The 19,355-nt window shown below is 44.2% G+C and overlaps 1 protein-coding gene across 1 annotated transcript in view; it reads left to right on the top strand.

The window, feature by feature from the left end:
• The window catches only part of LOC133351252 (mucin-2-like), a gene marked incomplete at its 5' end in the record, with an annotated part of 34,441 nt that overhangs the window by 10,214 nt on the left and 4,872 nt on the right, over positions 1-19,355 (top strand). Inside the window, 5 exons of the mRNA XM_061566347.1 lie at positions 2,768-2,815; positions 7,712-7,762; positions 8,621-8,674; positions 9,223-9,244; positions 11,115-11,161. Coding sequence (XP_061422331.1) covers positions 2,768-2,815; positions 7,712-7,762; positions 8,621-8,674; positions 9,223-9,244; positions 11,115-11,161 — 222 coding nt within the window. The remainder of the gene's footprint in view (positions 1-2,767; positions 2,816-7,711; positions 7,763-8,620; positions 8,675-9,222; positions 9,245-11,114; positions 11,162-19,355) is intronic.

The following is a 19,355-nucleotide window of genomic DNA, read 5'->3' as shown; positions in this document are numbered from 1 at the left end:
CTCAACAGCAGCAGCAACTTCCCCATTGTCAACAACACCAATTACATCAGCGACTGCAACAACTTCCAGTATACTAACGGTTGCAACATCAGGAGCGACATCTCCATTGTCGACAGCATCATACACATCATCAACATCACCGTTTTCTTCGACAACACCTACGGCAGACACTGCAACGATTTCCACATCCACCGTTACCTCAGAAGCAACAACTTCAAGTACTGAAACAGTTTCAACAGCCGCAACATCTCCATTGTCAACAACACCTTTCACATCAACGACTGCAAGAACTTCAAATATAGAAACGATTTCAACATCAGGTGCATATTCTCCATTGTCAACAACATCATTGACATCACCAACATCACCGTTTTCTTCCACAACACCTATTTCAGACACTACAACTATTTCTCCATCCACCATTCCCTCAGAATCGACAACTTCAAGCACTGAATCTGTCTCAACAGCAGCAGCAACTTCCCCATTGTCAACAACACCATTTGCATCAGCGACTGCAACAACTTCCAGTATACTAACGGTCGCAACATCAGGAGCGACATCTCCATTGTCGACAGCATCATCCACATCACCAACATCACCGTTTTCTTCGACAACACCTACAGCAGACACTGCAACTATTTCTCCATCCACCATTACCTCAGACTCGACAACTTCAAGCACTGAATCTGTCTCAACAGCAGCAACAACGTCTCCATTTTCAACAACATCATCCACATCACCAACATCACCGTTTTCTTCGACAACACCTACAGCAGACACTGCAACTATTTCTCCATCCACCATTACCTCAGACTCGACAACTTCAAGCGCTGAATCTGTCTCAACAGCAGCAGCAACTTCCCCATTGTCAACAACACCATTTACATCAGCGACTGCAACAACTTCCAGTATACTAACGGTTGCAACATCAGGAGCGACATCTCCATTTTCAACAACATCACCCACATCACCAACATCACCGTTTTCTTCGACAACACCTACAGCAGACACTGCAACTATTTCTCCATCCACCATTACCTCAGAATCGACAACTTCGAGCACTGAATCTGTCTCAACAGCAGCAACAACGTCTCCATTGTCGACAGCATCATCTACATCACCAACATCACCGTTGTCTTCGACAACACCTACGGCAGACACTGCAACTATTTCTCCATCCACCATTACCTCAGAAGCAACAACTTCAAGTACTGAAACAGTTTCAACAGCCGCAACATCTCCATTGTCAACAACACTTTTCACATCAACGACTGCAAGAACTTCAAATATAGAAACGATTTCAACATCAGGTGCATATTCTCCATTGTCAACAACATCATTGACATCACCAACATCACCGTTTTCTTCCACAACACCTATTTCAGACACTACAACTATTTCTCCATCCACCATTCCCTCAGAATCGACAACTTCAAGCACTGAATCTGTCTCAACAGCAGCAACAACGTCTCCATTTTCAACAACATCATCCACATCACCAACATCACCGTTTTCTTCGACAACACCTACAGCAGACACTGCAACTATTTATCCATCCACCATTACCTCAGACTCGACAACTTCAAGCACTGAATCTGTCTCAACAGCAGCAGCAACTTCCCCATTGTCAACAACACCATTTACATCAGCGACTGCAACAACTTCCAGTATACTAACGGTCGCAACATCAGGAGCGACATCTCCATTGTCGACAGCATCATCCACATCACCAACATCACCGTTTTCTTCGACAACACCTACAGCAGACACTGCAACTATTTCTCCATCCACCATTACCCCAGAATCGACAACTTCGAGCACTGAATCTGTCTCAACAGCAGCAACAACGTCTCCATTTTCAACAACATCATCCACATCACCAACATCACCGTTTTCTTCGACTACACCTACAGCAGACACTGCAACTATTTCTCCATCCACCATTACCGCAGACTTGACAACTTCAAGCACTGAATCTGTCTCAACAGCAGCAGCAACTTTCCCATTGTCAACAACACCATTTACATCAGCGACTGCAACAACTTCCAGTATACTAACGGTTGCAACATCAGGAGCGACATCTCAATTGTCGACAGCATCAAACACATCATCAACATCACCGTTTTCTTCGACAACACCTACGGCAGACACTGCAACGATTTCCACATCCACCATTACCTCAGAATCGATAACTTCAAGCACTGAATCTGTCTCAACAGCAGCAACAACGTCTCCATTGTCAGAAACATCATTCACATCTTCGACTACAACGTTTTCTTCAACAACACCTATGTCAGACACCACAACTATTTCTCCATCCACCATTACCTCAGAATCGACAACTTCAAGCACTGAATCTGTCTCAACAGCAGCAGCAACTTCCCCATTGTCAACAACACCATTTACATCAGCAACTGCAACAACTTCCAGTATACTAACGGTCGCAACATCAGGAGCGACAACTCCATTGTCGACAGCATCATCCACATCACCAACATTACCGTTTTCTTCGACAACACCTACAGCAGACACTGCAACTATTTCTCCATCCACCATTACCTCAGAATCGACAACTTCGAGCACTGAATCTGTCTCAACAGCAGCAACAACATCTCCATTGTCGACAGCATCATCCACATCACCAACATCACCGTTTTCTTCGACAACACCTACAGCAGACACTGCAACTATTTCTCCATCCACCATTACCTCAGAATCGACAACTTCGAGCACTGAATCTGTCTCAACAGCAGCAACAACGTCTCCATTTTCAACAACATCATCCACATCACCAACATCACCGTTTTCTTTGACAACACCTACAGCAGACACTCCAACTATTTCTCCATCCACCATTACCTCAGACTCGACAACTTCAAGCACTGAATCTGTCTCAACAGCAGCAGCAACTTCCCCATTGTCAACAACACCATTTACATCAGCGACTGCAACAACTTCCAGTATACTAACGGTTGCAACATCAGGAGCGACATCTCCATTGTCGACAGCATCATACACATCATCAACATCACCGTTTTCTTCGACAACACCTACGGCAGACACTGCAACGATTTCCACATCCACCGTTACCTCAGAAGCAACAACTTCAAGTACTGAAACAGTTTCAACAGCCGCAACATCTCCATTGTCAACAACACCTTTCACATCAACGACTGCAAGAACTTCAAATATAGAAACGATTTCAACATCAGGTGCATATTCTCCATTGTCAACAACATCATTGACATCACCAACATCACCATTTTCTTCCACAACACCTATTTCAGACACTACAACTATTTCTCCATCCACCATTCCCTCAGAATCGACAACTTCAAGCACTGAATCTGTCTCAACAGCAGCAGCAACTTCCCCATTGTCAACAACACCATTTGCATCAGCGACTGCAACAACTTCCAGTATACTAACGGTCGCAACATCAGGAGCGACATCTCCATTGTCGACAGCATCATCCACATCACCAACATCACCGTTTTCTTCGACAACACCTACAGCAGACACTGCAACTATTTCTCCATCCACCATTACCTCAGACTCGACAACTTCAAGCACTGAATCTGTCTCAACAGCAGCAACAACGTCTCCATTTTCAACAACATCATCCACATCACCAACATCACCGTTTTCTTCGACAACACCTACAGCAGACACTGCAACTATTTCTCCATCCACCATTACCTCAGACTCGACAACTTCAAGCGCTGAATCTGTCTCAACAGCAGCAGCAACTTCCCCATTGTCAACAACACCATTTACATCAGCGACTGCAACAACTTCCAGTATACTAACGGTTGCAACATCAGGAGCGACATCTCCATTTTCAACAACATCACCCACATCACCAACATCACCGTTTTCTTCGACAACACCTACAGCAGACACTGCAACTATTTCTCCATCCACCATTACCTCAGAATCGACAACTTCGAGCACTGAATCTGTCTCAACAGCAGCAACAACGTCTCCATTGTCGACAGCATCATCTACATCACCAACATCACCGTTGTCTTCGACAACACCTACGGCAGACACTGCAACTATTTCTCCATCCACCATTACCTCAGAAGCAACAACTTCAAGTACTGAAACAGTTTCAACAGCCGCAACATCTCCATTGTCAACAACACCTTTCACATCAACGACTGCAAGAACTTCAAATATAGAAACGATTTCAACATCAGGTGCATATTCTCCATTGTCAACAACATCATTGACATCACCAACATCACCGTTTTCTTCCACAACACCTATTTCAGACACTACAACTATTTCTCCATCCACCATTCCCTCAGAATCGACAACTTCAAGCACTGAATCTGTCTCAACAGCAGCAACAACGTCTCCATTTTCAACAACATCATCCACATCACCAACATCACCGTTTTCTTTGACAACACCTACAGCAGACACTGCAACTATTTCTCCATCCACCATTACCTCAGACTCGACAACTTCAAGCACTGAATCTGTCTCAACAGCAGCAGCAACTTTCCCATTGTCAATAACACCATTTACATCAGCGACTGCAACAACTTCCAGTATACTAACGGTCGCAACATCAGGAGCGACATCTCCATTGTCGACAGCATCATCCACATCACCAACATCACCGTTTTCTTCGACAACACCTACAGCAGACACTGCAACTATTTCTCCATCCACCATTACCCCAGAATCGACAACTTCGAGCACTGAATCTGTCTCAACAGCAGCAACAACGTCTCCATTTTCAACAACATCATCCACATCACCAACATCACCGTTTTCTTCGACAACACCTACAGCAGACACTGCAACTATTTCTCCATCCACCATTACCTCAGACTCGACATCTTCAAGCACTGAATCTGTCTCAACAGCAGCAACAAGTTCTCCATTGTCAACAACTAAATTTACATCAGCAACTGCAACAACTTCCAGTCTAATAACAGTGGCAACATCAGGAGCGACATCTCCATTGTCAACAACATCATTCACATCACCAACATCACCGATTTCTTTCACAACAACAATTTCAGACACTACAACTATTTCCCCATCCACCATTATCTCAGAATCAACAACTTCGAGCACTGGATCTGTCTCAACTGCAGCAACAACGTCTCCATTGTCAACAACACTATTTACATCAGCGACTGCAACAACTTCCAGTATACTAACGGTTGCAACATCAGGAGCAGCATCTCCATTGTCGACAACATCAATAACATCACCAACAGCACCGTTTTATTCGACAACACCTACGGCCGACACTGCAACGATTTCCACATCCACCATTACCTCAGAAGCAACAACTTCAAGTACTAACACGATTTCAACAGCAGCAAGTTCTCCATTGTCAACAACACCATTTACATCAGCGACTGCAACAACTTCCAGTATACTAACGGTTGCAACATCAAGAGCGACATCTCCATTGTCGACAGCATCATCCACATCATCAACATCACCGTTTTCTTCGACAACACCTACGACAGACACTGCAACGATTTCCACATCCACCGTTACCTCAGAAGCAACAACTTCAAGTTCTGAAACAGTTTCAACAGCCGCAACATCTCCATTGTCAACAACACCTTTCACATCAACGACTGCAAGAACTTCAAATATAGAAACTATATCAACATCAGGTGCATATTCTCCATTGTCAACAACATCATTGACATCACCAACATCACCGTTTTCTTCCACAACACCTATTTCAGACACTACAACTATTTCTCCATCCACCATTCCCTCAGAATCGACAACTTCAAGCACTGAATCTGTCTCAACAGCAGCAACAACGTCTCCATTGTCAGCAACATCATTCACATCTCCGACTACAACGTTTTCTTCAACAACACCTACAGCAAACACTGCAACTATTTCTCCATCCACCATTACCTCAGAATCGACAACTTCGAGCACTGAATCTGTCTCAACAGCAGCAACAACGTCTCCATTGTCGACAGCATCATCCACATCACCAACATCACCGTTTTCTTCGACAACACCTATGTCAGATACCACAACTATTTCACCATCCATCATTACCTCAGAATCGACAACTTCAAGCACTGAAACTGTCTCAACAGCAGCAGCAACTTCCCCATTGTCAACAACACCATTTACATCAGCGACTGCAACAACTTCCAGTATACTAACGGTTGCAACATCAGGAGCGACATCTCCATTGTCGACACCATCATCCACATCATCAACATCACCGTTTTCTTCGACAACACCTACAGCAGACACTGCAACTGTTTCCGCATCCACAATTGCCTCAGAATCGACAAGTTCAAGCACTGAATCTGTCTCAACAGCAGCAACAACGTCTCCATTTTCAACAACATCACCCACATCACCAACATCACCGTTTTCTTCGACAACACCTACAGCAGACACTGCAACTATTTCTCCATCCACCATTACCTCAGAATCGACAACTTCGAGCACTGAATCTGTCTCAACAGCAGCAACAACGTCTCCATTGTCGACAGCATCATCCACATCACCAACATCACTGTTGTCTTCGACAACACCTACGGCAGACACTGCAACGATTTCCACATCCACCGTTACCTCAGAAGCAACAACTTCAAGTACTGAAACAGTTTCAACAGCCGCAACATCTCCATTGTCAACAACACCTTTCACATCAACGACTGCAAGAACTTCAAATATAGAAACGATTTCAACATCAGGTGCATATTCTCCATTGTCAACAACATCATTGACATCACCAGCATCACCGTTTTCTTCCACAACACCTATTTCAGACACTGCAACTATTTCTCCATCCACTATTACCTCAGACTCGACAACTTCAAGCACTGAATCTGTCTCAACAGCAGCAGCAACTTCCCCATTGTCAACAACACCATTTACATCAGCGACTGCAACAACTTCCAGTATACTAACGGTTGCAACATCAAGAGTGACATCTCCATTGTCGACAGCATCATCCACATCATCAACATCACCGTTTTCTTCGACAACACCTACGACAGACACTGCAACGATTTCCACATCCACCGTTACCTCAGAAACAACAACTTCAAGTTCTGAAACAGTTTCAACAGCCGCAACATCTCCATTGTCAACAACACCTTTCACATCAACGACTGCAAGAACTTCAAATATAGAAACGATATCAACATCAGGTGCATATTCTCCATTGTCAACAACATCATTGACATCACCAACATCACCGTTTTCTTCCACAACACCTATTTCAGACACTACAACTATTTCTCCATCCACCATTCCCTCAGAATCGACAACTTCAAGCACTGAATCTGTCTCAACAGCAGCAACAACGTCTCCATTGTCAGCAACATCATTCACATCTCCGACTACAACGTTTTCTTCAACAACACCTATGTCAGACACCACAACTATTTCTCCATCCACCATTACCTCAGAATCGACAACTTCAAGCACTGAATCTGTCTCAACAGCAGCAACAACGTCTCCATTGTCGACAGCATCATCCACATCACCAACATCACCGTTTTCTTCGACAACACCTATGTCAGATACCACAACTATTTCACCGTCCATCATTACCTCAGAATCGACAACTTCAAGCACTGAAACTGTCTCAACAGCAGCAGCAACTTCCCCATTGTCAACAACACCATTTACATCAGCGACTGCAACAACTTCCAGTATACTAACGGTTGCAACATCAGGAGCGACATCTCCATTGTCGACACCATCATCCACATCATCAACATCACCGTTTTCTTCGACAACACCTACAGCAGACACTGCAACTGTTTCCGCATCCACAATTGCCTCAGAATCGACAACTTCGAGCACTGAATCTGTCTCAACAGCAGCAACAACGTCTCCATTTTCAACAACATCATCCACATCACCAACATCACCGTTTTCTTCGACAACACCTACAGCAGACACTGCAACTATTTCTCTATCCACCATTACCTCAGAATCGACAACTTCAAGCACTGAAACTGTCTCAACAGCAGCAGCAACTTCCCCATTGTCAACAACACCATTTACATCAGCGACTGCAACAACTTCCAGTATACTAACGGTCGCAACATCAGGAGCGACATCTCCATTGTCAACAGCATCATCCACATCACCAACATCACTGTTTTCTTCGACAACACCTATGGCAGACACTGCAACTATTTCCGCATCCACAATTGCCTCAGAATCGACAACCTCAAGCACTGAATCTGTCTCAACAGCAGCAACAACTTCTCCATTCTTAACAACATCATTCACATCACCAACATCACTGTTTTCTTCGGCAACAAGTATGTCAGACACTACAACTATTTCTCCATCCACCATTTCCTCAGATTCGACAACTTCAAGCACTGAAATTGTCTCAACAGCAGCAGCAACTTCCCCATTGTCAACAACACCATTTACATCAGCGACTGCAACAACTTCCAGTATACTAACGGTTGCAACATCAGGAGCGACATCTCCATTGTCGACACCATCATCCACATCATCAACATCACCGTTTTCTTCGACAACACCTACAGCAGACACTGCAACTGTTTCCGCATCCACAATTGGCTCAGAATCGACAACTTCAAGCACTGAATCTGTCTCAACAGCAGCAACAACGTCTCCATTTTCAACAACATCACCCACATCACCAACATCACCGTTTTCTTCGACAACACCTACAGCAGACACTGCAACTATTTCTCCATCCACCATTACCTCAGAATCGACAACTTCGAGCACTGAATCTGTCTCAACAGCAGCAACAACGTCTCCATTGTCGACAGCATCATCCACATCACCAACATCACCGTTGTCTTCGACAACACCTACGGCAGACACTGCAACGATTTCCACATCCACCGTTACCTCAGAAGCAACAACTTCAAGTAGTGAAACAGTTTCAACAGCCGCAACATCTCCATTGTCAACAACACTTTTCACATCAACGACTGCAAGAACTTCAAATATAGAAACGATTTCAACATCAGGTGCATATTCTCCATTGTCAACAACATCATTGACATCACCAGCATCACCGTTTTCTTCCACAACACCTATTTCAGACACTGCAACTATTTCTCCATCCACTATTACCTCAGACTCGACAACTTCAAGCACTGAATCTGTCTCAACAGCAGCAGCAACTTCCCCATTGTCAACAACACCATTTACATCAGCGACTGCAACAACTTCCAGTATACTAACGATTGCAACATCAAGAGCGACATCTCCATTGTCGACAGCATCATCCACATCATCAACATCACCGTTTTCTTCGACAACACCTACGACAGACACTGCAACGATTTCCACATCCACCGTTACCTCAGAAGCAACAACTTCAAGTTCTGAAACAGTTTCAACAGCCGCAACATCTCCATTGTCAACAACACCTTTCACATCAACGACTGCAAGAACTTCAAATATAGAAACGATATCAACATCAGGTGCATATTCTCCATTGTCAACAACATCATTGACATCACCAACATTACCGTTTTCTTCCACAACACCTATTTCAGACACTACAACTATTTCTCCATCCACCATTCCCTCAGAATCGACAACTTCAAGCACTGAATCTGTCTCAACAGCAGCAACAACGTCTCCATTGTCAGCAACATCATTCACATCTCCGACTACAACGTTTTCTTCAACAACACCTATGTCAGACACCACAACTATTTATTCATCCACCATTACCTCAGAATCGACATCTTCAAGCACTGAATCTGTTTCAACAGCAGCAACAACGTCTCCATTTTCAACAACATCATTCACATCATCAACATCACTGTTTTCTTCGACAACACCTATGTCAGACACTACAACTATTTCTGCATCCACCATTACCTCAGAATCGACAACTTCGAGCACTGAATCTGTCTCAACAGCAGCAACAACGTCTCCATTTTCAACAACATCATCCACATCACCAACATCACCGTTTTCTTCGACAACACCTACAGCAGACACTGCAACTATTTCTCCATCCACCATTACCTCAGAATCGACAACTTCAAGCACTGAAACTGTCTCAACAGCAGCAGCAACTTCCCCATTGTCAACAACACCATTTACATCAGCGACTGCAACAACTTCCAGTATACTAACGGTCGCAACATCAGGAGCGACATCTCCATTGTCAACAGCATCATCCACATCACCAACATCACTGTTTTCTTCGACAACACCTATGGCAGACACTGCAACTATTTCCGCATCCACAATTGCCTCAGAATCGACAACCTCAAGCACTGAATCTGTCTCAACAGCAGCAACAACTTCTCCATTCTCAACAACATCATTCACATCACCAACATCACTGTTTTCTTCGGCAACAAGTATGTCAGACACTACAACTATTTCTCCATCCACCATTTCCTCAGATTCGACAACTTCAAGCACTGAAATTGTCTCAACAGCAGCAGCAACTTCCCCATTGTCAACAACACCATTTACATCAGCGACTGCAACAACTTCCAGTATACTAACGGTTGCAACATCAGGAGCGACATCTCCATTGTCGACAGCATCATCCACATCACCAACATCACTGTTTTCTTCGACAACACCGACAGCAGACACTGCAACTATTTCTCCATCCACCATTACCTCAGAATTGACAACTTCGAGCACTGAATCTGTCTCAACAGCAGCAACAACGTCTCCATTGTCGACAGCATCATCCACATCACCAACATCACCGTTGTCTTCGACAACACCTACGGCAGACACTGCAACGATTTCCACATCCACCGTTACCTCAGAAGCAACAACTTCAAGTACTGAAACAGTTTCAACAGCCGCAACATCTCCATTGTCAACAACACCTTTCACATCAACGACTGCAAGAACTTCAAATATAGAAACGATTTCAACATCAGGTGCATATTCTCCATTGTCAACAACATCATTGACATCACCAGCATCACCGTTTTCTTCCACAACACCTATTTCAGACACTGCAACTATTTCTCCATCCACTATTACCTCAGACTCGACCACTTCAAGCACTGAATCTGTCTCAACAGCAGCAGCAACTTCCCCATTGTCAACAACACCATTCACATCTCCGACTACAACGTTTTCTTCAACAACACCTATGTCAGACACCACAACTATTTATCCATCCCCCATTACCTCAGAATCGACATCTTCAAGCACTGAATCTGTCTCAACAGCAGCAACAACGTCTCCATTTTCAACAACATCATCCACATCACCAACATCACCGTTTTCTTCGACAACACCTACAGCAGACACTGCAACTATTTCTCCATCCACCATTACCTCAGAATCGACAACTTCAAGCACTGAAACTGTCTCAACAGCAGCAGCAACTTCCCCATTGTCAACAACACCATTTACATCAGCGACTGCAACAACTTCCAGTATACTAACGGTCGCAACATCAGGAGCGACATCTCCATTGTCAACAGCATCATCCACATCACCAACATCACTGTTTTCTTCGACAACACCTATGGCAGACACTGCAACTATTTCCGCATCCACAATTGCCTCAGAATCGACAACCTCAAGCACTGAATCTGTCTCAACAGCAGCAACAACTTCTCCATTCTCAACAACATCATTCACATCACCAACATCACTGTTTTCTTCGGCAACAAGTATGGCAGACACTACAACTATTTCTCCATCCACCATTTCCTCAGATTCGACAACTTCAAGCACTGAAATTGTCTCAACAGCAGCAGCAACTTCCCCATTGTCAACAACACCATTTACATCAGCGACTGCAACAACTTCCAGTATACTAACGGTTGCAACATCAGGAGCGACATCTCCTTTGTCGACAGCATCATCCACATCACCAACATCACTGTTTTCTTCGACAACACCGACAGCAGACACTGCAACTATTTCTACATCCACCATTACCTCAGAATTGACAACTTCGAGCACTGAATCTGTCTCAACAGCAGCAACAACGTCTCCATTTTCAACATCATCCACATCACCAACATCACCGTTTTCTTCGACAACACCTACAGCAGACACTGCAACTATTTCTCTATCCACTATTACCTCAGACTCGACAACTTCAAGCACTGAATCTGTCTCAACAGCAGCAACAACATCTCCATTGTCAACACAATTCACATCTCGGACTACAACGTTTTCTTCCACGACACCTATGTCAGACACTACAACTATTTCACCATCCAACATTACCTCAGAATCGACAACTTCAAGCACTGAAATTGTCTCAACAGCAGCAGCAACTTCCCCATTGTCAACAACACCATTTACATCAGCGACTGCAACAACTTCCAGTATACTAACGGTTGCAACATCAGGAGCGAAATCTCCATTGTCGACAGCATCATCCACATCACCAACATCACCGTTTTCTTCGACAACACCGACAGCAGACACTGCAACTATTTCTCCATCCACCATTACCTCAGAATCGACAACTTCGAGCACTGAATCTGTCTCAACAGCAGCAGCAACTTCCCCATTGTCAACAGAATTCACATCTCGGACTACAACGTTTTCTTCAACAACACCTATGTCAGACACTACAACTATTTCAACATCCATCATTACCTCAGAATCGACAACTTCAAGCACTGAAATTGTCTCAACAGCAGCAGCAACTTCCCCATTGTCAACAACACCATTTACATCAGCGACTGCAACAACTTCCAGTATACTAACGGTTGCAACATCAGGAGCGACATCTCCATTGTCGACAGCATCATCCACATCACAAACATCACCGTTTTCTTCGACAACACCGACAGCAGATACTGCAACTATTTCTCCATCCACCATTACCTCAGAATCGACAACTTCGAGCACTGAATCTGTCTCAACAGCAGCAACAACGTCTCCATTTTCAACAACATCATCCACATCACCAACATCACCGTTTTCTTCGACAACACCTACAGCAGACACTGCAACTATTTCTCCATCCACCATTACCTCAGACTCGACAACTTCAAGCACTGAATCTGTCTCAACAGCAGCAACAACTTCCCCATTGTCAACAACACCATTTACATCAGCGACTGCAACAACTTCCAGTATACTAACGGTTGCAACATCAGGAGCGACATCTCCATTGTCGACAGCATCATCCACATCACAAACATCACCGTTTTCTTCGACAACACCGACAGCAGATACTGCAACTATTTCTCCATCCACCATTACCTCAGAATCGACAACTTCGAGCACTGAATCTGTCTCAACAGCAGCAACAACGTCTCCATTTTCAACAACATCATCCACATCACCAACATCACCGTTTTCTTCGACAACACCTACAGCAGACACTGCAACTATTTCTCCATCCACCATTACCTCAGACTCGACAACTTCAAGCACTGAATCTGTCTCAACAGCAGCAGCAACTTCCCCATTGTCAACAACACCATTTACATCAGCGACTGCAACAACTTCCAGTATACTAACGGTTGCAACATCAGGAGCGACATCTCCATTGTCGACAGCATCATCCACATCACAAACATCACCGTTTTCTTCGACAACACCGACAGAAGATACTGCAACTATTTCTCCATCCACCATTACCTCAGAATCGACAACTTCGAGCACTGAATCTGTCTCAACAGCAGCAACAACGTCTCCATTTTCAACAACATCATCCACATCACCAACATCACCGTTTTCTTCGACAACACCTACAGCAGACACTGCGACTATTTCTCCATCCACTATTACCTCAGACTCGACAACTTCAAGCACTGAATCTGTCTCAACAGCAGCAGCAACTTCCCCATTGTCAACAACACCATTTACATCAGTGACTGCAACAACTTCCAGTATACTAACGGTTGCAACATCAGGAGCGACATCTCCATTGTCGACAGCATCATCTACATCATCAACATCACCGTTTTCTTCGACAACACCTACGACAGACACTGCAACGATTTCCACATCCACCGTTACCTCAGAAGCAACAACTTCAAGTACTGAAACAGTTTCAACAGCCGCAACATCTCCATTGTCAACAACACCTTTCACATCAACGACTGCAAGAACTTCAAATATAGAAACGATTTCAACATCAGGTGCATATTCTCCATTGTCAACAACATCATTGACATCACCAGCATCACCGTTTTCTTCCACAACACCTATTTCAGACACTGCAACTATTTCTCCATCCACTATTACCTCAGACTCGACCACTTCAAGCACTGAATCTGTCTCAACAGCAGCAGCAACTTCCCCATTGTCAACAACACCATTCACATCTCCGACTACAACGTTTTCTTCAACAACACCTATGTCAGACACCACAACTATTTATCCATCCACCATTACCTCAGAATCGACATCTTCAAGCACTGAATCTGTCTCAACAGCAGCAACAACGTCTCCATTTTCAACAACATCATCCACATCACCAACATCACCGTTTTCTTCGACAACACCTACAGCAGACACTGCAACTATTTCTCCATCCACCATTACCTCAGAATCGACAACTTCAAGCACTGAAACTGTCTCAACAGCAGCAGCAACTTCCCCATTGTCAACAACACCATTTACATCAGCGACTGCAACAACTTCCAGTATACTAACGGTCGCAACATCAGGAGCGACATCTCCATTGTCAACAGCATCATCCACATCACCAACATCACTGTTTTCTTCGACAACACCTATGGCAGACACTGCAACTATTTCCGCATCCACAATTGCCTCAGAATCGACAACCTCAAGCACTGAATCTGTCTCAACAGCAGCAACAACTTCTCCATTCTCAACAACATCATTCACATCACCAACATCACTGTTTTCTTCGGCAACAAGTATGGCAGACACTACAACTATTTCTCCATCCACCATTTCCTCAGATTCGACAACTTCAAGCACTGAAATTGTCTCAACAGCAGCAGCAACTTCCCCATTGTCAACAACACCATTTACATCAGCGACTGCAACAACTTCCAGTATACTAACGGTTGCAACATCAGGAGCGACATCTCCTTTGTCGACAGCATCATCCACATCACCAACATCACTGTTTTCTTCGACAACACCGACAGCAGACACTGCAACTATTTCTACATCCACCATTACCTCAGAATTGACAACTTCGAGCACTGAATCTGTCTCAACAGCAGCAACAACGTCTCCATTTTCAACATCATCCACATCACCAACATCACCGTTTTCTTCGACAACACCTACAGCAGACACTGCAACTATTTCTCTATCCACTATTACCTCAGACTCGACAACTTCAAGCACTGAATCTGTCTCAACAGCAGCAACAACATCTCCATTGTCAACACAATTCACATCTCGGACTACAACGTTTTCTTCCACGACACCTATGTCAGACACTACAACTATTTCACCATCCAACATTACCTCAGAATCGACAACTTCAAGCACTGAAATTGTCTCAACAGCAGCAGCAACTTCCCCATTGTCAACAACACCATTTACATCAGCGACTGCAACAACTTCCAGTATACTAACGGTTGCAACATCAGGAGCGACATCTCCATTGTCGACAGCATCATCCACATCACCAACATCACCGTTTTCTTCGACAACACCGACAGCAGACACTGCAACTATTTCTCCATCCACCATTACCTCAGAATCGACAACTTCGAGCACTGAATCTGTCTCAACAGCAGCAGCAACTTCCCCATTGTCAACAGAATTCACATCTCGGACTACAACGTTTTCTTCAACAACATCTATGTCAGACACTACAACTATTTCAACATCCATCATTACCTCAGAATCGACAACTTCAAGCACTGAAATTGTCTCAACAGCAGCAGCAACTTCCCCATTGTCAACAACACCATTTACATCAGCGACTGCAACAACTTCCAGTATACTAACGGTTGCAACATCAGGAGCGACATCTCCATTGTCGACAGCATCATCCACATCACAAACATCACCGTTTTCTTCGACAACACCTACAGCAGACACTGCGACTATTTCTCCATCCACTATTACCTCAGACTCGACAACTTCAAGCACTGAATCTGTCTCAACAGCAGCAGCAACTTCCCCATTGTCAACAACACCATTTACATCAGTGACTGCAACAACTTCCAGTATACTAACGGTTGCAACATCAGGAGCGACATCTCCATTGTCGACAGCATCATCTACATCATCAACATCACCGTTTTCTTCGACAACACCTACGACAGACACTGCAACGATTTCCACATCCACCGTTACCTCAGAAGCAACAACTTCAAGTACTGAAACAGTTTCAACAGCCGCAACATCTCCATTGTCAACAACACCATTTACATCAGCGACTGCAACAACTTCCAGTATACTAACGGTTGCAACATCAGGAGCGACATCTCCATTGTCGACAGCATCATCCACATCACAAACATCACCGTTTTCTTCGACAACACCGACAGCAGATACTGCAACTATTTCTCCATCCACCATTACCTCAGAATCGACAACTTCGAGCACTGAATCTGTCTCAACAGCAGCAACAACGTCTCCATTTTCAACAACATCATCCACATCACCAACATCACCGTTTTCTTCGACAACACCTACAGCAGACACTGCAACTATTTCTCCATCCACCATTACCTCAGACTCGACAACTTCAAGCACTGAATCTGTCTCAACAGCAGCAACAACTTCCCCATTGTCAACAACACCATTTACATCAGCGACTGCAACAACTTCCAGTATACTAACGGTTGCAACATCAGGAGCGACATCTCCATTGTCGACAGCATCATCCACATCACAAACATCACCGTTTTCTTCGACAACACCGACAGCAGATACTGCAACTATTTCTCCATCCACCATTACCTCAGAATCGACAACTTCGAGCACTGAATCTGTCTCAACAGCAGCAACAACGTCTCCATTTTCAACAACATCATCCACATCACCAACATCACCGTTTTCTTCGACAACACCTACAGCAGACACTGCAACTATTTCTCCATCCACCATTACCTCAGACTCGACAACTTCAAGCACTGAATCTGTCTCAACAGCAGCAGCAACTTCCCCATTGTCAACAACACCATTTACATCAGCGACTGCAACAACTTCCAGTATACTAACGGTTGCAACATCAGGAGCGACATCTCCATTGTCGACAGCATCATCCACATCACAAACATCACCGTTTTCTTCGACAACACCGACAGAAGATACTGCAACTATTTCTCCATCCACCATTACCTCAGAATCGACCATTTCGAGCACTGAATCTGTCTCAACAGCAGCAACAACGTCTCCATTTTCAACAACATCATCCACATCACCAACATCACCGTTTTCTTCGACAACACCTACAGCAGACACTGCGACTATTTCTCCATCCACTATTACCTCAGACTCGACAACTTCAAGCACTGAATCTGTCTCAACAGCAGCAGCAACTTCCCCATTGTCAACAACACCATTTACATCAGTGACTGCAACAACTTCCAGTATACTAACGGTTGCAACATCAGGAGCGACATCTCCATTGTCGACAGCATCATCTACATCATCAACATCACCGTTTTCTTCGACAACACCTACGACAGACACTGCAACGATTTCCACATCCACCGTTACCTCAGAAGCAACAACTTCAAGTACTGAAACAGTTTCAACAGCCGCAACATCTCCATTGTCAACAACACCTTTCACATCAACGACTGCAAGAACTTCAAATATAGAAACGATTTCAACATCAGGTGCATATTCTCCATTGTCAACAACATCATTGACATCACCAGCATCACCGTTTTCTTCCACAACACCTATTTCAGACACTGCAACTATTTCTCCATCCACCATTACCTCAGAATCGACAACTTCGAGCACTGAATCTGTCTCAACAGCAGCAGCAACTTCCCCATTGTCAACAGAATTCACATCTCGGACTACAACGTTTTCTTCAACAACATCTATGTCAGACACTACAACTATTTCAACATCCATCATTACCTCAGAATCGACATCTTCAAGCACTGAATCTGTCTCAACAGCAGCAACAACGTCTCCATTTTCAACAACATCATCCACATCACCAACATCACCGTTTTCTTCGACAACACCTACAGCAGACACTGCAACTATTTCTCCATCCACCATTACCTCAGAATCGACAACTTCAAGCACTGAAACTGTCTCAACAGCAGCAGCAACTTCCCCATTGTCAACAACACCATTTACATCAGCGACTGCAACAACTTCCAGTATACTAACGGTCGCAACATCAGGAGCGACATCTCCATTGTCAACAGCATCATCCACATCACCAACATCACTGTTTTCTTCGACAACACCTATGGCAGACACTGCAACTATTTCCGCATCCACAATTGCCTCAGAATCGACAACCTCAAGCACTGAATCTGTCTCAACAGCAGCAACAACTTCTCCATTCTCAACAACATCATTCACATCACCAACATCACTGTTTTCTTCGGCAACAAGTATGGCAGACACTACAACTATTTCTCCATCCACCATTTCCTCAGATTCGACAACTTCAAGCACTGAAATTGTCTCAACAGCAGCAGCAACTTCCCCATTGTCAACAACACCATTTACATCAGCGACTGCAACAACTTCCAGTATACTAACGGTTGCAACATCAGGAGCGACATCTCCTTTGTCGACAGCATCATCCACATCACCAACATCACTGTTTTCTTCGACAACACCGACAGCAGACACTGCAACTATTTCTACATCCACCATTACCTCAGAATTGACAACTTCGAGCACTGAATCTGTCTCAACAGCAGCAACAACGTCTCCATTTTCAACATCATCCACATCACCAACATCACCGTTTTCTTCGACAACACCTACAGCAGACACTGCAACTATTTCTCTATCCACTATTACCTCAGACTCGACAACTTCAAGCACTGAATCTGTCTCAACAGCAGCAACAACATCTCCATTGTCAACACAATTCACATCTCGGACTACAACGTTTTCTTCCACGACACCTATGTCAGACACTACAACTATTTCACCATCCAACATTACCTCAGAATCGACAACTTCAAGCACTGAAATTGTCTCAACAGCAGCAGCAACTTCCCCATTGTCAACAACACCATTTACATCAGCGACTGCAACAACTTCCAGTATACTAACGGTTGCAACATCAGGAGCGACATCTCCATTGTCGACAGCATCATCCACATCACCAACATCACCGTTTTCTTCGACAACACCGACAGCAGACACTGCAACTATTTCTCCATCCACCATTACCTCAGAATCGACAACTTCGAGCACTGAATCTGTCTCAACAGCAGCAGCAACTTCCCCATTGTCAACAGAATTCACATCTCGGACTACAACGTTTT

This window comes from Lethenteron reissneri, chromosome 36 (assembly GCF_015708825.2).
Source record: "Lethenteron reissneri isolate LAM-NWPU_2019-01 chromosome 36, ASM1570882v1, whole genome shotgun sequence".
Taxonomy (NCBI): domain Eukaryota; kingdom Metazoa; phylum Chordata; class Hyperoartia; order Petromyzontiformes; family Petromyzontidae; genus Lethenteron; species Lethenteron reissneri.
The sequence above is the reverse complement of the archived record's forward strand: the minus strand, read 5'-3'. Positions and strand labels throughout refer to the sequence as shown.